Here is a 21,796-nt window from a genome sequence, read left to right on the forward strand (position 1 = left end):
ATCGAGTGCAAGAATAAAAAATTAAAATAATTATTGAACGTCGTCAGTGTTCCATGCAACTTAGCAAAGTCTACAAACCATGTGTTACCAAAAAAAAAAAAAAGTCTATAAACCATGCAGAGAGAAGAATATGGAAAAATAAGGATACATTGGAATCCGATCAAGAACAAGATCTCCAATGTGGGGATTATAAGTAACTATTTCTTTTGTTTTAAAAAAAAAAAGGGCAAATCAGAAGTGAGTTTAGAAAAAAGACAGCAAACTGGCATTGCAGTGGGAAAATACCTGGAAGCTACCAGAGGTATATATTAATTTCCATGAGATACTTCGATGAAGAGGGATGACCTAAACTTTTTCACGCCAGCTCTCGAGCGGGCCTCCTTTCCGACGGTCAAAACAATTGAAAAGGTCGCCTAACACAACTGTCACGCAAGGAGTGTTCCGAAACAAACCTTGAGTTCAGTGCCCAACCCCACCCAGACCAAGGCTGGCACCCATCATATGTTGACAAGTGTCATATATGACTACACTTTACCTCCACGTTGGTTTCCTTCTCACGTCGTATTGCCGTGCTCCTTCCGTCTTTTCCTGCTTTTTGGCTTTTTTACTTTGTGCTTTCAAGCTATTCCCTGCTTAGTCTAATCACCACTCACATGAGCTGAACTTGCGCACCACCTTCATCCCCACTCTCCATAAATATCCATCAATCCGCACGGGACGACCTCCATGCCAAACCAACCACCTCTTGTATCTCTCTAGTTTGCATTGACCCATCACCCCTCTTTCGCCTTGCACGCCAGAACCATATCTCTTCCTATTCCACACTAAACGATGGAACCACTATCACTGTCGCTACATTTGACATAAATTCAGCAAACTCGCTTTCTTGTCCTTCTATAAATATCACCACTACTCTTTGAGCCTCTTTTCTCATCCATATAAGTTTGTCATCTCTCTCTCAATCCACATTTCATGAATGAACACTTAAATTCTGGACTTCTGTTTGACAGACTTCATCTCTTCCTCCGTGCATCTTCTCCCACCTCAGTGCTGCAAGGATGAAGAACAAGGCTTCCACCTTTCTGAAGCAGGCATTCTCTGCTATTGTCGCCATGGTCAAGGCCAAGTCATTGGCAGTGAAGAGCAAAACTAGTGCTATGAAAAGCCGGGTCCTTATCTTTGGGATCCTTCGGCACAAGAAACTCCTGATGAGTGCAATCAACCACAAGATCCATGCACTTGTGGGCCAGGAGAAAGGTGGTGAAAGTCTCAGCAGCCCCGAGGACTACAGCAAGGCAATAGTGCTCTATAATGCAGAAAAGAATGAGGCTCTGCCAAGCTTCACTAGTGCCGAGTCAGTCAACTATGACTTAGATGATGATGACTATCCAGACCTCACACATTCACTATTAGAAGACGAGGATGATGATGATGGACTTGGTGAGACCACCGGATCGGTAATCGATCTGGTTAGGAATTCCAAGGAGGATGGTAAGGAATTCAGCCTCGAGGACGAGATCGACCATGTAGCTGATGTCTTCATAAAGAGGTTCCATAGGCGGATGAGGATGCAGAAGCTGGAGTCCTTCAAGAGGTACCAAGAGATGTTGGAAAGGAGTGCGTAGGAGATCAAGGGAAGGTTAAAAAGCCCTTTTGTTTCTGCAAGTAGGCCTTGGAGATGAGCTTGACCCAGAGACTGAACAAAGGAACTGTAGATTCTGGCCACCTGGGTTCGATCAATCCAGGTAGGTTTAATCGTCTGGCTTGGTGCTTAATCTCTGGTATGTTTCGGCTTCTAAGCACTCCTCCGGTGGAGCTGTGTTTAGTAGTAGAACTTTGCTGTTCCACAGAGAAAAAGACGCATGCTTCCATGCGTGGAATCATAATATAACAAAATGGCTATGTAATATTTATTTTTGAGGAATGCATGGTCCTTAAAGCTGTTTGCCTATCTTTCCTAAAAATGTAGTAATGGAAAGCAATGTTTCCTCGCAAGTTATCGGGAGGATCTGACATCTATTTGGATCCCAATAATCCTAAATTCTTAAGATACGATATAACTGAGTAAAATGTGTTGCATAAGAACTAGCATGTCACAGAAATAAATTTAATCTCCTAGTCAGGATCTGAAAATATTGTTTATCCATATCTATGAGAATTCCATCAAAAGAAAACAAATCTATACTATAAGAAAGCAATAAAAAGTTTTCTTCAGTCAAAATCATAACAACGGACAAATGCGAGCCTACATGAATCGCGTCCAGGAGTCCATAGCTTAACTCCTAAGGAAGTGCAGGACGTATATTTAACTTGTATCCTTTCCTTTCAGCATATAATAAGATGCCCAGCTTTCACAGACATCGTGCATCAGATTCCCGTGCTTAGTAACGTATCAGCTTTTTTACCTGAAGCAGAATATAAGAAGGTACTTAGATACCGTGCATTGTTAACAGGAGATACAGAGACAACAGATATGCCTTGGGCTAAAAAGCAACTCATGGTACAACCATAATGTTGGAATACCTTTAACAACCAGGCGAGGTACGTGCGATCCTTGAACAATATAATATCAAGCGAGGCAACTATTTTTGCAGGTTTTGGAATAAGACCATAGAATTAAGAAACTTCTTAATAGCATATACACACACTTCCACAAGAATTAAGAATCATGTCGGAAACCAAAGTACCATGACGAAAATATTATTTTCAGTCTACTGGAAACAAAATAAAAGCTTAGCTCGAAATAGAAATGGTATTAGACAAGTAGCATAAGGCATTTTACAGGATGTTTTAGTTGGCTGGTCAGTCTAGATCCTCTTGAGAACTCTGGAAATATAAATTTGGTGGCTCTTGTTTCGGATGACTCAGTAAATACAGGGCCAACTGCACTTCATCTGGCAAGTGGGTGTTTAATCACCCCACGTCCTTCATCAAGAATGAAGTTGCTATTTCTGAAATGTGTGCTGGAGAAGAATGGCTTCAAATCATAGATTTCATACTCCTGGGCCTGTCCAGACCAAAATTCAACTTAGAAGACAAGGAAATCTTCTCATCAGCTTGCAAGACAGACTGTATAGAAGGGGTGGTAATTCCATTACTCTTACCTTGCACCGCAGCTCCTCCACCTTCACCTCAATATGTGTGAGACGGCTAGTTGTTCCTGATACAATTTCTTCAAAATGCAATGCATCCTTCACAAGAACACGTAGAAGATGCAAGAGCAATTCATTGTAATCCTTCTTGAATGTCATGTACTTCTTGAAGCTCTGCAACAACCATTGAAACATGTCAGCTGTCCTTTAATGGTATCTTCTTTCTAAGACCAGCATCGAAATTAACAGATTAGTCAAACCTGTGCTAGAAGAAGCTCAATAAACTTGTTACAGAAATTAGACAAAGAACTCAGAATAGCAGAATGTGTTTGGTTTAGCGGAATGGATGAGCTAGTTGGTTTCTCAGTCTAAAAAAAATTATTTTATGCCTGAAGGGCTAGAATTTCAGGATGCATTGTGGCTGAAAATGGACTCGACACATTCTTTTTGGTAGGCAAAATCATTCCAGAATATCTGAGCTGCATAACTGCCAGGGATTCAATAACCCACATTCATCCATGCAATGATCCTTGAGCAGTTCCAACAACCTTGGGCAGCAAAAGATAGAAGAGGTGGCTTTAAAAAAAAAAAAAAAATAGTTTTTTCTCTTTTTTTAGTAGAAACCAGTAGGGATATCAAATGGTAGTCAACTAATTTATAAACAAAAATAAAAAACATAGGATAAAAGATGATCATTTGCATGTGATCTCCACCACCAGTCAGGTGCTTGCTACACCCCCCCCACCCCCAATAACAACCCAAAAAAAAAAGAAACAATGGGGTGCTCCAAATCTAGCAAATATATTCCCATTCAAGAATTAAGCAAAAATGGCCCACCAACCTATTAAAACTGGGAAAGGCAACCATACAAGGAGAACAACATAGGAATAACAAGATGACTGAAAATCAAGAGTGGTTGATTAGAAAATGCAACTCATTTATTTTAATCCAAAATGTGGCTTCGAAATTAACCAGGTTTATAGCCCTTAAAAAAAAGGAAAGAGTGCGGGTGCTGCGGGTATTAACATGTCTGAAGAAGAGTTAGGATTGAAGGAATTCAACTTCCACCAAAAAAATGCTTGGGGAGAACAATGTGGATACAAAGACTACAGAAGATCAGGAAGCTTACAGGTGACTTCATTTTTAAGGAGACAACTTTGATTAGTGACTTTTGCTCTTGAACAACTGAAAAAGGAAATAGAAGATTGCACTAGCCATACCTTCTGGAGAGCTTTCTGGACTCCAAATTTCTGGGTCGATATAAAAGAATCAAGTAAGACACGTATCGCCATGTCCACATCTTCTTGCGTCACATAACTTCTCAGGTGCATTCTTGCATGTGCCTCTGACATCCGAATCATTGATTCAATATGCCTTACGGCTATTGGAACCCCTTGCCCATGCTGCATCAAACATTCAACGAAAACATGTTTAGGATTAAAGAGACATGCTATATGCTGCTTTTAAGATATCTAACAATCCTTTAAATGGCACCATGAAAAAAGCAGAGTTGTCAAAGTTCTCACAGATGACTCTCGACGTAGCTCAGCATAAACATGTGTAAGCTTGTCCAGGTCAGCATCATGTAATTTGGGAAAGACATTTAGCTTGGCATATGTTATGTACTTCTTGAGCATGTCTTGAGAAAGTATCTAATCATAAAGAACATCATTAGCTCTGCTCAAATTCAAATGTCTTTTGTTTACTTAAGTGTAGAGCAATCAAATATGGCACCTCTGGGTCAGCGGATCTGGCAGAGGCCAGTAAGTCATCCTGCGAGTTGCTCGCAGGCTGATCTTCTAGATTAACCCCCTTTGGTTGTGATCTGGCATGACTATCCACAACAAATCTTGCAAGCATTTCATCTGTGACTGGATCAACAACATCCTGCACATAAAGATTCCCCATGCATATAGTTAATTCGATTAAATAAGACCAAAATCCATTAAGACAAAAAAGAATAACATAAAAACTCATAATATGCACGGTAATTTAAACAAAACAGGAAAAGAAGGGATGGAATAGTGACCTTAACAACACAGAGGACATCAAATCGTGATAAGATAGGATCAGTCAATTCCACATTTTGGGAGAAAGTCTTTGAGGAGTCGTATCTGATATACAAATTTGTCATACACATAGGATCAGTTACTTCCACATTTTGGAAGAAAGTATTTGAGGGGTCATTCTGATGTATAAATTTGTCATATTTCTATCTTACAAAAGAAAGATTCATACAGAGATAAAATAAGTGCATATCTTTACTTAATACCTTCCTCCTATTGGATTTGCTGCAGCAATGACACTGCAGCGCGCTTGGAGAGATGTAACAATTCCTGCCTTTGATATGCTGATGCTTTGTTGTTCCATGGCTTCATGAATACTAACCCTGCGATTAGGAAAATGACATCCTGAGTCAGAGGAAATAAGGTTGAAGGACATTTGGCAAAGAATCTGACAAGTAAAACATTCTCCAACCTATCCTGATCATTCATTTTGTCAAACTCATCTATCAGGCAAATTCCTCGGTCAGCTAGGACAAGAGCACCTCCTTCAAGGGTCCACTCCCTTGTCACAGGGTCCTTGTGCACAGCTGCCGTGAGCCCAACTGCAGAAGCTCCTTTACCTGTTGTATAAACAGCTCTATGTCCCGTCTTTTCAACATACCTATGCAACAAGAAGTTAGCACATTGGCACGTTTTTTCAGTATATGAAAATAGAACCAATTCCAAATCACGTCACTCTTACTTAAGGAATTGGGATTTAGCAGTCCCTGGATCTCCAAGGAGGAGAACATTTATATCTCCCCTTAGACGATGTTTCCCTTTGACGTTCTTCTCTTGTCCCCCAAACATGGCAAGTGCAATTGCTGTCTTGATGTCTTCATGGCCATAGATTGATGGTGCAATAGACCTGATAATCTGTGGATTCATCGTAGGCATTTAACACAATGGTGTTCCTCAGAAAAGGATAAAGAAAAGGCAAACAAAAAGAAAAGTTCAAATCAAACCCTTTCTCCGATCCTTGGATCCTTGGCCAATCTCTCAATCTCTGCCTTGTCCTCATCAGTAAGTTTATAGGCAGAGAAGAGGTCCTGTTTTTTGGTGACATAGTTGGCCTCGACCACTGTTGCGAACACAGGAAACCCATTTTTCGTATTCAGAGATAAGTCAAAGTTGTTGGTGTATATGCCTGTAACCTCCTGCAAAGGAACAGATGGAACAGATCAGGATAAATAGTCTATTTCAAGGACTAAAACATAAGGTACAAGTAATGAATTACAATTTCTTCTCCAGGACGAGCACAGTCAATCAGATCATTCAAAAGTATCACTTCCTTGTATCTTGGGAGTCTACCAGCAGGCACAATTCCAGGACTCTCCTGAAGGGTAAGTTTCTGATAATTCCTGTAAATTGTCTGTGCTGATGCATAGTTAGATAATCGAAAAGAAAATGTTTCCCAAAGAATCCAATTACATATAGACACTCACACATGCAACAAATGCCGACTAACGGAATTGGCATTCGAAATTCTCAAGCAAATGAGACTGACCTGTTCAACATTGATAGTGAATGGCCCCTTTGATTGGCATTCTGGGCAGGATCCCACTTTTACTTCTGAATAAGAGTTCTGGAAGAAAGGGCCAAGAACTGTTCCACATTTGTTGCAGTCATACTTCACCTGTTGTAACTGAGGGAAGACACCAGATCGTCGAGTTACAACACCTCCAATGCGAATCATCGTGTTTAGATGAATCTGCCTACAGTGCACCAAATGGTAAAGGCATTAACATGTTATCCACCCTCTAAAGAAAAGAAAAAATCCATTAGTTTTCCAAACTTTTCAGGAAAAAAAAAAATACCTGATGTTACGAATCTGATCATACACTGGTAGGTTGGTTATCCGCACATAGATCTTTTGATGAATATTCTTGTAATTCTTGTGAATATCAAAAACAACATTCTTGGCAACGTCCTCCATGACCTCAAGCACTGACTGAGGTGCATCAGCCAGCCATATAGCAATATTTGGATGAATGTAGATGAATTGCTTATAATCTATCTCCAAACTACACTTATTTGCTGCAAAAGAGGTTTAACTTGAAGAAATTAAAGGCAACCAATAAAGCTATTTAGCTATATAACTTTTTTAGAAAATACTACACAAGGGTGGTCGCTTTTATTTTATATTGCAAGATATATGTTAAATAGTGAGTAGAGCAATACCTAGGACCATCTCATTGATCAATCGAACATATTCGATATCTCCTTGCTCATTCTTAGGGTTCACATATGTAAGCAGGAACTCCTTGAATTTTTTGGCAATAAATCGTCGCACTTCATCTCTTGTAACCCACTCCCTCAGAGTTCCTTGGACACGATACATATTCATCTCGTCCTCATCATCATACTCATCCTATCCAAGGCAGTTCAATCAATTTTAATGTAAGAATAATACACATGAATTTATGTATATATGATATTGGACTTCTTCAAAGTCAGAACACTACTGTGTAAATGTGTCTTCAGTACTTATATCTTTAGCCCCAAGTTTTTAACTACTGCATATGGAAAATATAATACCTCATATGGGTCATCATCAGTTTGATCAGTCATTGGAACATCATCTCTTGAGTGTCCACGCTGGGATCTTCCTGGAGAACTTTGCGGGGCACCATCAGCATCATCATCACTTCTTGCCCCACCCGGTGGCCTGAAATCAGCTCTGAATCTTTTTGGACGCCTGTAGTTGATATCTTCATCTGTATCTGTAATGAAAGATTCGCTTGTTCAAAGCTAGAAAGACAGATTCCAAAACACCAGTCAAGAAAGGCAATATTAGTCAAATCAACATGGAAACATGTCTGGCGATTGTATTGACAAGATTCAAGAGCTTATCATAGTATGCAAGAAAGATAAAAGTTAAAGATACAAATTGCATTTTTCTACATGCTCTAAACTAGTTTTTTAAAAGTTTTTGAGCAAAGTCACCAAAATTATACACCCGAACAACGTATCATGCCCAAAATTATGCATAATATTTTAAACTTAAAATATTTTCACTTTTTCTTTCAAAATCTCTCCTTTCTCAATTTTTCCCTGAAATCTTTCCTCTTTTCCTTGCTTTTTTTTTTTGAAACAGAATTATTATTTGTTGACTAATTGCAGATGAAAGAGCTCAGAATTACAGAAACATTTATCTTTCCCTTAGACTGAAACCAGGCCTCCATGCCTTGCTCCTAAGACCTAACCAGGCAAGACAAAATCAACAGATATCGCCTTGCTAAACAATATGTCAAGTGGCAATAGTCATTTTTAAATGCCAAGCTTCCTTGAATCTTTTATCAAACTTAATTGCAGTAAAGGTTGTTCTATATTGCATTACAGTCTACTGCACAGAATAATTTTTAAACAAACCACAGAGAGGCGTGATAGGCTCACTGGTACTATTTTTCAGTACATGCAGGCTATTAAATACACACTCTCATGGCAAGCGGTAGAAAAGTAGAGACCATATTCCATATGAACGGTAAACACCAACAAATTGTCTGAGTGATCAGCTGTTAATGTTCAGCAAAACAGAACCACAACCATTTAAGATATCAATAAGTAATATAAGTTCAATGATCAAACTCTGGTTGTAGTCAGCATGTCTACCACACTTTTAACAGTAAGACCTTAGATCACAATTGCCTGTCACAGATGATATCGAGAAATCCACGAGGTGCATTGTTTGCCTCTGAAAGTATCAATCTTTCTGCGATCTACTGGTAATCGGCACCAATTCTTATCAGCAGCTTATGGTTTTATGCTGCCTCCATTAGAAAGGCTTCGCAGCCTTATAACCATACAAGTATACAACCATTATTAAATTATTCTGCATTTCCAATAAATAACCATATCGCAATGGCAACACAATTCGTTAACAAATTAACATTCATGGTACAAATGTCACTATAATAAAAATTTTATGGTACAAGAATAACAGAAAATGCATCTACTTAGCAAGGGTTTTGACAAGAAATTGTTTAGAGGAACAAAAATTAGCAGGTGGAACGCAGAAAGTAAGGGAGGAATTCTATTACTAAATACCCTGGTCATGGAGCAGGCGAGGCAACTTCCTATCGGCAGCACCAGTGCGAACATCCCTGGCATCGAGCTCAATCTCAGCAGCCCTCCGATCAGCCATGATCTGGTCCAGATCCCTCTCGTCCTCCATCGAATCATCCAGCCCCACCGACTCGTACTGGTCCTGCTCGTCCATCTGACGGTAATCCCTGCTCCCACCAAACGTCATCCACATCAAAAACGAAATCTTTGTCAAGAAATCAGAGAAAATAGAAGAAAAAGAAAAGGTTCAGGGTCCGAAATCGCACTCCATGTAGTTATCGTTGAAGAGATCCTCCCCTTCCTCGTCGTCATCGCCGCCATCGTCGCCGTCATCGTCGGGAATGACGTGGGGGTCGACGGCGGCCTCTTCCTCGTCGGAGTAGGAGTCCGTGGTCCGACTTGTGTTGGGAGGCAGCCGATCCGTGCTGAACCCCGCCGACGTCGGCGATCCGGGAGTCGACGACGGGTTCTCTGAATCATCCTACAAAAAAAAAGGATCGAGATCAAAGAAATTGAAGACAACCGAGAGAGAATGAAAGATCTGATCTCAACTTCGGATCCAAAGAAAGGGGAGAAAGCGAATGGATTGGAGAGAAGAGCGTTACCATCGGAATCGATCGGTTCTTCTTCTTCTCCGCACCGCTTCTCTAATCTTCCTCTCTTCGAGTCTGCGGAATGGCGGCCAGATTTGGATCGGGTTTTGTTAGGGGAAGGGAACGGGGAGATTTGGCGGGAAATTTTGGCGCCAAACTACCAACGTGGCGACCGTGGCCGCACTTTGGTCTCGCGGAGGAGAAATTATTGCCTGGACCACGCCCAAGTAGACCAGCGCACATCGCACGGTGGATTACGCGCAATCGGGAATTCGTGAACGACAAGGGTTAATGTGGCGTGTTATGCACCGTGGGATTTGGATCGTCTACCTAGGCGTGGTCTAGGCAATAATTTCTCGGTTTAACCCTAGCTCTCGCGAGATAAGATGTGCTCTCGGGTGCTTACAAGTTAAGCTAGATCACTGACGTGGTTTGGGTCATATTCCACCGATGCTCTTCACTGGGCCGGGTCTGTTTAGAGCCTGGTCACCTTCACAGCCCAAAAGGAACCATTTCTTGTTAATCAATCTGAAATTAATATAACATCCAAAAAAATAGTATCATTAGTTTCATATTAATTATGAATTGAAAAAAATTTTTATTTATAACAAAATGAGATCTTTTTTTCTTTCCTCCTTATGATACTTTTTGAAGGATAAAATCATGAGACCCCTAAGCCAAAACAGATATGAAGCCGATATGCTTTCGATGGACTATGATACACCTCCTGTCCATACTTAGGTTTCCTCTTAACCTGAGGGCTATAGTAATGGAGGGATGGCATCATTAATAGCCTTTGACTGCAACAATACATACATACATATATATATATATATATATATATATATATATATATATATATATATATATATATATATATGAGGGCTATAGTAATGGAGGGATGGCATCATTAATAGCCTTTGACTGCAACAATACATACATACATACATATATATATATATATATATATATATATATATATATAATATTCTATAAAAAAATATTAGAGTATTATCAATTCAGCTTCTCAAATAAATTTTATTGTGCCATCTAGAAAAAATACCTCTTCATATTAAATTATATTATTAATATATAATATTATTATATCCTTACAATTAAAAAATATTTATATAGGTAGTTGAGAATACAAAGTGACTTTAAAAATTTGAATAAATATTTTTTTTTTCAATTTAATTAGATCTAAACAAAAAATTATTTTCATACAACCTGCCCCACACAGTACACGGATCTTCGGCTAGTTTAAATTAGAACTATAATGAATTTTGCTTGATAATAGGATTGATTAGTAGCCCTTGGCTGCAACATATCCATTTAAAATTAGAACTACAATAAATTTTGCTTGATAATAGGATTGATTGCAGCAGGTCAGGCTGAAGCCTCAATTTGGTGCCCAACTCATAAACAAGCCAAGCTTGAACATTTTGGGTATAAAGAAATAAATGTTTGGCATTGATTTCAAAAAGACTCGATCATCTTATATATCAATTCAATGGGCTACGGCTAATCATACCCCTGTCCATATCATAATGCTATGCCCATTTAATTGGCGAGAGTCAAGTATCCGACTACTGCTACAGATTTTTAAGTGCCCTTGAGAATCTATCTTCTTCTTCTTCTTTTTTTTTCCAATTTTTACAATGCTTCCTTTCTTTATGCACTCTCAAATGTGTTTCACGATTATAAAAAATACTTATGATGCTTTAGATTTATTCTGTATCTGGAATCACAGAATGATGACCAAGAGCACTTCATGAACAGTTGCAAAGAGGATGATGCTGATGATTTTTTTTTTTGTTTTTTTACACCTGCAAATTATTAGCATTACTTTTAAGGAGATTTTGACGCCTGGCCCATTTGTGGGCCGGACTTTAACATTTAAACCCTATTGATCCAAAATGTAACTTCAGATCTATTAGAATTAGGTGTTTAACTTTAAGTCTCTCACGAGACAAAAATACCTTTATTTTTAATACGGTAACTATCCCATCTAAATCTCCTCCCCAAAATTTTCTTCTTCCTTCTTCCATCCCCACTGATTGCTTGAGAAGCATCGCTTCACCAAGCACAGCCAAAGAACGTCTCCAATCTGTTCACAGTGCCTCCCCAAAAATATTCTGCACACAGTTATAATCATGTTTCGTTTATTTTTTTGGGGGGGCGAACAGAGGTGCTAAACGAAGGGGACGGTCGGAGACGGTGCGGGCAGTCGAAGGGCTGGGGTGCGGTGTCAACGGTGCGGAGTAGCTACTGGAGGGTGGTGCAAGTGGCCAAAGGGCAGCATCGGCGATCGAGGGGGTAATGCGGGTTGCCAGGGGCAGTGCGGGTGGCCAACGGGCGATGCGGGTGGCCAGAGGCAGCGTCGAGGGCTATGAGAGGTCGTCATGCGGTGCCGGAGGTGCGACGAGACGTGGCATGCGCAAAGGAGCCCGAGGCCACCCGGGGGGAGGGTGGAGTCTGTGGCGTGCGAGAGAATGAGAAGAGAAGAGAAAATAAAAAATAATAAAAATAAAAAAATAAAAATAAGTATTAAATAATAATAATATTTTATTTATTTATTTATTTATATTTTTAAAAAATTTCTAGTGAGTCATCCTTTCAAAAAAAATATTTTATATATTTTATATATGTATATTTATTTATTTACATTATTTATTTATATTTTTAAAATTAATAATTTATTAATAAATAATTCTTTCAAAAAATAGTTTTCAAAAATAATTTCTAAAATAATTCTTTCTAAAAATATTTTTTAGAATAACTAAAAATAAAAAAAATAAAATGAAAAAATAAATTATTTAAAAATAAATTATTTTTTGTAATGAAAATAATTATATTTTTAAAATAATAAAAAAAAATAATTTTAAAAAAAATAATTTTAAAAAATGTGCAAGGGCACCGGGGAGCGATGGTCTATGCTTTTAAAATTATTTTTTAAAATTAATATTTTTAACTACAGCTTTTGCAGTAATTTTTGTTTAGTCAATTTGGTGAGAAGTTGATGCCACATAGGAAAGGCACAAGTATATCACGCATCTCAGTCCATAATGAGTTTGAGTCTGCTCCCGCGATTCTATATCGAACACCCACAACCTCCCTTCAGTGCCAAAGTCTGAGTCTGCTCCATCGATGATTTCAATAATAAATAAAAATTATTTTTTAATTTTTTTAAAAAAATAATAATAACTTATTTTTTTTAAATAATAAAATAATATTTTTAAAATTATAGTTCAATAATAATTAAATAATATTTTTATTAATCAAATAATATTTTTATTAATTAAATTATAATAATTTATTATTAATCAAATAATAATTTATTATTAAATCATATAATAATATTTTATTATTCTTAAAATAATAATAACATGATATACAGTTAAATTAATATGATGCACAAAAAATGAATACTATACATAGTTAAATAAATATTATACACAGTTAACTAGACACGATACACAGTTAAATTAACTATGTACATGATTCATTTAATTATGTGTAATGTTAAATTAACTGTGTACATAATTTATTTAACTGTGTACAGTATTGAATTAACTGTGTAGGATTCATTTAACTGTGTGCAGTGTTAAATTAACTATGTGTATGGTTCAATTAACTGTATGTAGTATTAAATTAACTATATACAGTGTCAAATTAACTATGTGTAATATTAAATTAACTATGTGCAAGGTTCATTTAACTTTATAGTGTTAAATTAACTGTGTGTAGTATAAAATTAACTATGTGTAGAGTTTATTTAACTATATGTAGTGTTAAATTAACAGTGTAGAGTGTTAAATTAATTGTCTGCAGGGTTCGTTTAACTGTATGTATTGTTAAATTAACTGTGTATAGTATTAAATTAATTGTATGCAGTATTAAATTAACTGTATACAATATTAATCTAACTATTTGCAAGGTTCATTTAACTGTATGCAGTGTTAAATTAACTATGCACTATATTCATTTAACTGTATATAGTATTCATTTATTATATATTATGTTAATTTAACTATGTATCATATTTAATTAAACATATATCATGTTAATTTAACTATGTACAGTATTCATTTAACTGTATATTATATTAATTTGACTGTGTACCATGTTTAGTTAATTGTGTACTGTATTAATTTAATCGTGTACAGCGGTTATTTACTATGTACTATGTTAATTAAATTATGTATCATAGTTAGTTAACTATGTACAATATTAATTTAACGATCATTTTATTTGGTGAACGAGTGGTCATAAAAAATAATTTAAATTTTATAATATTTTATTTTTTAAAAATTGATTGTAAAATCGATAGCTAAATTCCATCACAAAATCAATTGCTAAATTTATTAAAATATTTTTTAAATAAATCGATCGCAAAAATAGTCACTAATTATTTTTAATTTTTTTTATTAATAAAATCAATCACAAAATCAATCGATAATTATTATTATTTTTTTAATTAATTTATCGATCTTAATATCGATCACTAATTTTTTTAAAATATTTTTTTATTAATAAAATCGATCGCAAAATCTGTAGTTTATTATTTTTAAAATTTTTAATTAAAAAATTGATCGCAAAATCAATCATAACTTATTTTCTATAATATTTTAATCTTCAAAATCGATTACAAAACTGATCAAATTTTTATTTTATATTTTTCTTATTTTTATATTATTTTTTATTATATTATTTTTTATATATTTTTGATCAGTGAAAATAAATTTTTATATTATTTTATATTTATTTATTTTTATATATTATTTTTTTATTTGAAAGAAAATTTCACACAATCTATAAAGTGAGACGTGGATCGAAGGACATTTCCAACTTGTTTTTTGGGGCTTACAGTCTTCTCTGTGGATCGACGAAGGCCAACGTCGATAACAATAGGAAGTACAGCAAGGGAGGCTGTCGCTGACAGTCGCAAGGGAGGGGAGAAGGGCCATTACGAGCAGTTGCCTGAGAGAGGGGGTCATTTTGAGTAGTCATCGGGGAGGAGAAGAGAGGTTTCCAATGTCAGGGAGGCCGTCATGTCGTGGGCCAATGAAGAGAGACCATCATGGGTGGTCGCCAAAGAGATAAGTAAAGGCCATCACAAGCAATCGCCAGAGAAGTGAAGAAGGGTTTTAGGCACTGAGGGGAGGGGAGCCATTGCATCGCAAGTTGGTGAGAAAAGATCGTCGCAGGCGATCACCAAAAAGAGGAGGGCAGGCCAGGAGGGAAAAATAGAATTCAAGCACAATACCTATTGTGAATCTTCTTCATCTTGTCTTTTTTTTTTTGGCTACATGATAGAACTTAAGATTTGAAAAAATATTTTGGATATTATTTAAAATCATCTAGCACCAAAATTATTAGGCCATGGTAAGTAGAAAGTAAAAGTTATAGTTTTGGTCAATGAGAAACTTTTGTTATATCAGCATCAATCGAAAGATTGGTAATTAAATATCCATTAATTTTATTCACCATCCACACGAATGAGTGACTACTTCATTCATTGCATTGTCGTATAGAACCGCATTGAATGAAAGCAAATGGTGGTAAAAAAAAAAAAACTTCGTAGCATGGAAATATGGGATTCACTAAATGAGAGCATCTGGAACTAAGAAAGCTTTGCCGTTGTTTCCTATTGAATTCATCTTCAGTTCACCTTCCCTTGTTGCTTTCACAATCTCATCATCTTCTATTGAGTTCTTTACTTATAAAGCTTGTGCTCTGCTTCACTGCCGTGGAGGACTAGCTAAACCCTTTGGCTGGTTTGTCTAGAAGAGCGGTACTATTTGTGACCAGGCTTTTCTTGATCCGATGAACCGCTGCGGAGCCAGATGAAACCAAAAGATTTATCCCAGCGACTGAACAATGAATGATTCACGATGGAACATCCTAAAGGCCCAACGCCTCCGACGAGAGTAATGGCAAGTAAAACCTAAGGATAAAGGATACTTCATTAAAGGATCATTGAAAGTAGAACATCCAGCGTGAACTGTTACATTGCCCCAAACCAGAGCAGCGCTATATATACAGTATTAAGTATCCCAAAACCCAAACCACGGAACAAAAAACTCTTACCACTATTGACTACCGACTGCTATAAACGTAGCATTAGAAAGGAGAAAAAAAAAAAAAAAAGCAAAAGATTACAGCAGAGAAACTTTTAAGCCTTCTTCGGAGACTTTGTTTCGGGCTCTGCCTTGCTGGTCTTCTTGGGCAGCAGCACCTGGTGAATATTTGGGAGGACGCCACCATGAGCAATGGTGACACCGGAGAGAAGCTTGCCGAGCTCCTCGTCATTCCTCACGGCCAAGAGCACGTGCCTCGGAATAATGCGCGTCTTCTTGTTGTCCCTCGCCGCATTCCCCGCCAGCTCCAGCACCTGTTCCCACCAAAAATCCAGTAGAACGAAGTCAGAATTCGACGAATACAAACAGGTGACGGGAAAAATGTGGGAAAAAATCCATCTTTCCATAACATTTGGCATAAAAGCAACAGCATAGCCATCTACTTGAAAGGCAGTTCCAGATATAGGATCACAACGAGAAAAAAATCGCCTTTTGAAATGATTTGCAGCAAATAAAGAGAAAATTGTTATGCGATCGAAAGCCAACTCAAAATACTAGCAAAAATTAAAGGAAAATGTAACCAGTGAAGACATAACATGAACATCGAAGAGGGGAGGACTTTTTTAAAAAAAAAAAAAAAATTAATGACCTCAGCGGCGAGGTACTCAAGGACTGCGGCGAGGTAGATGGGAGCTCCTGTACCGAGCCTCTTAGCGTATCGGCCCTTCTTGAGGAAGCGGGCGATCCTCCCCACGGGGAACTGGAGCCCGGCCTTGACGGACTTGGAGACGGGTTTCCTCTTGGACGCGCCCTTCCTACCTCCCGCTGGCTTCGTCGACTTCGTTGCCTCCATTTTTCACTCTTCTCTCTTCGTCGGTTCGGCAGGGATGAGCGAGGGATGATGCTTGGCGTCTGGAGACGAGGGGCCCGGGAGAATTTATTGTTGATTGGCGATCCCTGGGAGAGAAAAAGGGACGGCTCAGACGAATGGATGGCGGTTCGTTTGGACGGACGGGATTGGAGATATGGGCCAGCGATCCGCGGCAGTCTGCCTTAGCCAATGGGACGTGCCTGAACAAAGCGGGAAATCACGAGCGCGGAAGAAAATTTCGTGCGCGAAAATTATGAAGCGATTTCCTAACAACCTCGAGAGAAATTATTGCCCAGAGCCGTTCCATGTTTACACCATCTAATAAAAAAATCATTACATCATCTATCTATTTATCTATTTATTATTATTATTATTATTATTATTATTATTATTATTATATAATAAAATGATTCTAACCAATATTTTTTTCAATGAGAAATTTTTCGTACACCGCAAATGGTGCAGGACCGCACGCACGATTTGTGGTGATCGGTTCGGATCGAAAAGAAAAAAAAAAAATTCTTTTTCACACGACGTGCCTCGGCCCTACATATGAGCTAATCACCGTGGGCAATGCGCACTTTCTGCGGCGCCCACGGTGCACAAAGAATTTCTCTTTCTCCAATTGCAGGTGATTAAGTTGAAAATTGAGTGGGCCATATCAATACTCAAGTCCGGTCCTGAAATATTTTTTGGCCTTTAGACCGATTTAGACACAAAAAATTTTAAAAAATACAAATTCGAGTCCGGCCCACATCCAAGTCAGAGATCGACCCGAACCTACAAAATTGATGGCATGGAAGAAAGAGGAAGGAGAGGAGAAAAAACCTAATTGAAGCCCTAATTCCCAATTTCTGACTGAGAGATGCCCCAAATGCCACCGGCCACCATCCTATCTCGAGCACCACCCAACCTCCTACCATCCCACGGTGATGATGGTGATCTGTTGGTACAATGTCGGAGGATCATTCTTGCCAAAGACGAGAATCTGGATCAACGGCGCCCATCGGAGGCCCTCAATAATGTCATGGCCGATGATGTGGACCCATCTATCACCTACCACCAAGACTATAGATGGTGCACTAGTGCAGCCATGCTTCGATTAACAATGGTGACAGATATTTTGAAGTTAGAGGTGAAGAAGGGATAGGCGTCAGATGGAATAAGGATAAGAGGTGTAGTGACTGTTGTGGCTGCGATGGGAGAAGAAGAAGAAAATAGAAGGGGTGGATGCCAGCGATGATTGGAGAAGAAAAAATACAAGGATGATTTTTTCAGAGACGGCATCAAAAGAAGAGGAGAGTTGTGTGGTTGCTCGGACATCCTTAGATGCAAAGTTCCATGCTAAGTTTAAGGACTCTGGTCGGCCATTTGATTGCTCCATGCTGATTGGTACTGTCAATCAATCGAGCAGCACTAAGAGCTATGGCCTCTCCTTCTCAACGATCTCTGCTTATCTTCGATAGATGAGCAGGAAAAGTTCATCCAACCCTTTGGCTGCCTGCTTGCCATTCATGACCGAATACGGACTAAAACTCTTCGAGATGAAGTGATGAATAGAAGACAAGATAAAACTTTAAATTTTAAAATTAACTGGCTGACTTAATTGATTAGAATCAGACTAACTCATGAGTCATGACTCATCCTAAATGACCAAATATATTTGACTAGAGATCGGGCTCGGACCGAATATTCAGACTATTGATCGGGTTTGAATTTAGATTCGAATTTAGATCGAATATGGATCATATTAGAGGTATATCTGAATCTGATTTGAAGGACAAATGAATCTTATAATTAGATTCAAATCTGATTTAAATTGTATCGGATCTATTCTGAAGTTCGATTTATTGCCAGGCTGATCTAAACCCAATTTCAGACCCATAGATGATGAAGATCAGATATCTTCACGTCGATATCCATGTCCATTTAACATTTATTTTAGGTCTCGTTATTGAAATATCCGATTATTAATTATTGGGTACCTTGTTCTTTTTGCTGTTAAATCTCTGCTTCTCTTCTACTATAGCTGTGCACAAAAGTGATGGGATGGCTTTGAGCATGCGTCCCAGGTGGTATCATGCGCGAAAGGAGGAAGTTTTGTCCCTTGAATTATACCTTTTTTTTCTCTTCACGCTCCCGAAACCCACCCATCCTTTCGCAAAGCTCAACCAAATCATTATGACTGCAGGATTCATGAACCCTGCCACTTTTTTTTTTTTTTTAATCATATGAATTTATGTAGCTTAACAAGCATGCCCAAGAGTTTGTCATTGAAGAATATATTATTACGTGATTTTCAGTTGAGCTGTAAATTAGAGATATGATTGTATTAACTGTATTCCAATTTTTGATGAGATTATTCACTGAGATTTCATATCACCACGATTTCATTTTACTGATGTATAGCAATCAGGATTCCTGATGCATAGCTGAGTGCATCTTTCTGAGAAATAAATAAAAAAAAATTATGATAAAGAGCAAATTTGATTTTGTTATGGTCATGAGTCAAAAGATCGAATGATTCAGATAATTAGCTTATATCTTCGCTTGAGGTATTATCTGCTTTGACTCATCATCATCTTTAAATTTCACTGGGCTTTGATCATTTAGAGCCTCACGATTTTGTCCTTTAAAAAACGTCTCACATTGAAAGAGAAGGTTCTAATCCATATAAGCCATATTCCCTTTTGACTCATAACCAATTTAGGACTAAAGAAGTCCTCTCTACACCATAACACAGTCCCTCAGTCAAGAGGAAGCATGCGTAGATAAGAGGTATTCTCACAGATAGCGCCAATGTTGTGGTCATGGGTTAAGGGGTCGAATAGCTCAGATGGTTGGTTTATGCCTCCGCCTCCGCATACGTGGGGCTGGCAAAATATGATCCGACCCACCAACCCAACTCGTGTTCGACCCGCCATAAGCAGATTTGGGTTTAGGCCAAACGGATTTGGATCATAAATGGGTCAACCCATTTAACCTGTTTAATAAGTGGGTCAGATTTAGATTTTAGATATCTTATCCGTAACCTGTTTAATATTCAGGTCGGATTGAGTCAGATAATCCATTTAATCTGTTTAACCTATTTTTGACCCATTTAATCCGACCTGTTTAATCCATTTAAGACCCGTTTAATCTGTTTCTGACATGTTTAATCTTTCCGACCTATTTAACCCGACATGTTTAATCTGTTTAATTCGTTTAACCTAATTTAATCTATTTAATAAATAATCTAATTTGATCTATTTAATAAACGGATTGAACGGATCGGATCGGATTACCTGTTTAATAAACAGGTCGGATTCAGATTTGAATTTTTAATCTATTTAATAAACTGATCGGATTTAGATTGACGATTTTCTGAACCGATCCGTTTATGATCCGATCCGATCTGATTGTCATCCCTATGCATAGATGAGGTATTGTCTGCTTCAGTGAACCTCGATCATTTAGAACCTCATGATTTTATCTTTTAAAAAATATTTTATATTAAAAAAAAATAATTTATATAAATTATATTTTTTTTTGATTGATAATCGAAAATTAAAAAAATTCGCTCTGCACGGCAACAGATTTGTATCAGTGAAAAAGAAGAGGCGTGGTCAAGAATCGACAAACACCCATCTTTTCAGTGCCGCAATATGACCGAAGGAAAAATCGCTGAAATACCATCGTCCTTTCACCTAAGTTCCTCAGACAATCCGAGAACACCATTGATATCTTGTCCATTAACGGGGGACAATTACCCGAGGTGGGCGAGATCAATGAGATATGCGTTGAAGATTTGTGGACGGATCGATCAGAAAATCCAACCCCTCCTCTGCGAATTTTGGAGCCTAGGATGTTTGCAACTCTACCATCAATTCCTTGGAGAAAAATGTTCAGGACAGTGTGGAACGAATTTAAAGAGAGATTCTCTCAAGGTAATGCTCCAAGAATTTTTCAAATCCAAAAAAAAAAAATTCTCTCTCCACAAGATGGACGCACTGTGGTGGACTACTACTCTAAACTAAAGGGACAAGCTCGATAATTATTCAAGAATATTGGAGTGCAGGTGTGAAGCGGCCCGTGAGTTCGTCAAGGAAAAGGAAATTGAGAAATTATATCAATTTCTCATGGGACTTGATGAGGAGGAGCCTTACTGCACAGTTAGGTCGCAAATCTCGACTACCGAACCATTTCTGTGAGTGGGTAAAGGCATATTCCATGGTTTGTCAGGAAGAACATCAAAGACAAGTCGCGATGGGAAGAGAAGAATGCACTGAATCTGCCGCCTTCTTTGTTGCAAGATAGAGGAAAGGGGCTGGTGAACATTGCAAGATGTTTTATATATTCTTGGTTTCCAATGCAATTTAATTTCAATTGGAAAATCAACTGCAAATTTGAGTTACATGGTGACGGTATTCCCCAAATTTTGTCTTATGCAGGACCTCACCTCGAAGAAGTTGATTGGTCTACATGAATTGCGGGGAAAGGTCTATAATTTGCGATCTGAAGCATCAAGCGAGAAATTCATATTTACTTTTTCGATATCACAAGTCAGGCAACTATCATTTATGGCATCAAAGATTAGAACATCTGTCGAGCCAAGTTCGTAATTTGATCTCAAAAATTTCAGTAGATAAATTTGATAATGAATCATGTGATATTTGCTTATGTGCGAAGCATTCTAGAACACCTTTTACCACTAATATTTGGAGTCCTTGTAATACTACTTCTTTGTCTGGTACATGTTATTTTCTTACCATTGTCGATGATCGCAGTAGAGAAACATAGGTATACTTTATGAAAAAGAAGTCCAAAACATACAGATTGTTGGTGAAATTTCACAACTTAATAAAAATACAATTTGGATGTAATATAAAAATACTTAGATCAAATAATCTTCAAGAATTTCTTTCTGGAATGGCTCAACATTTTTATGCTGATAATGGGATAGTACCTCAAACAACTTGTGTTGATACTCCTCAACAAAATGAGAGGGTTGAGAGAAAATAATGACACATCCTAAATGTAGCCATAGCTTTAAAATTTCGAGCGAGATTGC

General features: G+C 37.7%; 3 protein-coding genes across 4 annotated transcripts; 1 reads left to right on the plus strand and 2 right to left on the minus strand.

Moving 5' to 3' along the window:
* The first annotated feature begins 681 nt into the window (after positions 1–681).
* LOC105050976 (uncharacterized) lies at positions 682–1,978 on the plus strand. Its single transcript, XM_010931211.4, has one exon. It carries the CDS (start codon positions 1,059–1,061, stop codon positions 1,623–1,625), a length of 567 nt encoding a protein of 188 aa, XP_010929513.1. The 5' UTR covers positions 682–1,058; the 3' UTR covers positions 1,626–1,978.
* Positions 1,979–2,267: 289 nt separating this feature from the next.
* Positions 2,268–9,959, minus strand: LOC105050977 (DNA replication licensing factor MCM2). Of its 2 annotated transcripts, XR_012134513.1 has the most exons (19): positions 9,808–9,959; positions 9,469–9,683; positions 9,185–9,369; positions 7,676–7,860; positions 7,319–7,508; positions 6,955–7,174; positions 6,645–6,852; positions 6,375–6,509; positions 6,103–6,294; positions 5,841–6,013; positions 5,571–5,759; positions 5,365–5,481; positions 5,122–5,206; positions 4,827–4,979; positions 4,619–4,744; positions 4,313–4,495; positions 3,105–3,266; positions 2,783–3,007; positions 2,268–2,405 (listed from the first exon to the last, which is right to left on the minus strand). XR_012134513.1 is itself a non-coding variant. In XM_010931212.4 (18 exons), exons 1-18 carry the CDS (start codon positions 9,808–9,810, stop codon positions 2,891–2,893), a joined length of 2,838 nt encoding a protein of 945 aa, XP_010929514.1. In that variant the 5' UTR covers positions 9,811–9,959; the 3' UTR covers positions 2,521–2,890. The 2 variants fall into 2 exon arrangements, 1 of the variants encoding a protein (XP_010929514.1); XM_010931212.4 differs by lacking the exon at positions 2,268–2,405 and having other exon boundaries at positions 2,521–3,007.
* Positions 9,960–15,746: 5,787 nt separating this feature from the next.
* LOC105050979 (histone H2A.1) lies at positions 15,747–16,784 on the minus strand. Its single transcript, XM_010931213.4, has 2 exons — positions 16,525–16,784; positions 15,747–16,189 (listed from the first exon to the last, which is right to left on the minus strand). Exons 1-2 carry the CDS (start codon positions 16,726–16,728, stop codon positions 15,971–15,973), a joined length of 423 nt encoding a protein of 140 aa, XP_010929515.1. The 5' UTR covers positions 16,729–16,784; the 3' UTR covers positions 15,747–15,970.
* Positions 16,785–21,796: the final 5,012 nt, after the last annotated feature.

The sequence above is a fragment of the Elaeis guineensis genome, chromosome 9, assembly GCF_000442705.2.
Source record: "Elaeis guineensis isolate ETL-2024a chromosome 9, EG11, whole genome shotgun sequence".
Taxonomy (NCBI): Eukaryota; Viridiplantae; Streptophyta; class Magnoliopsida; order Arecales; family Arecaceae; genus Elaeis; species Elaeis guineensis.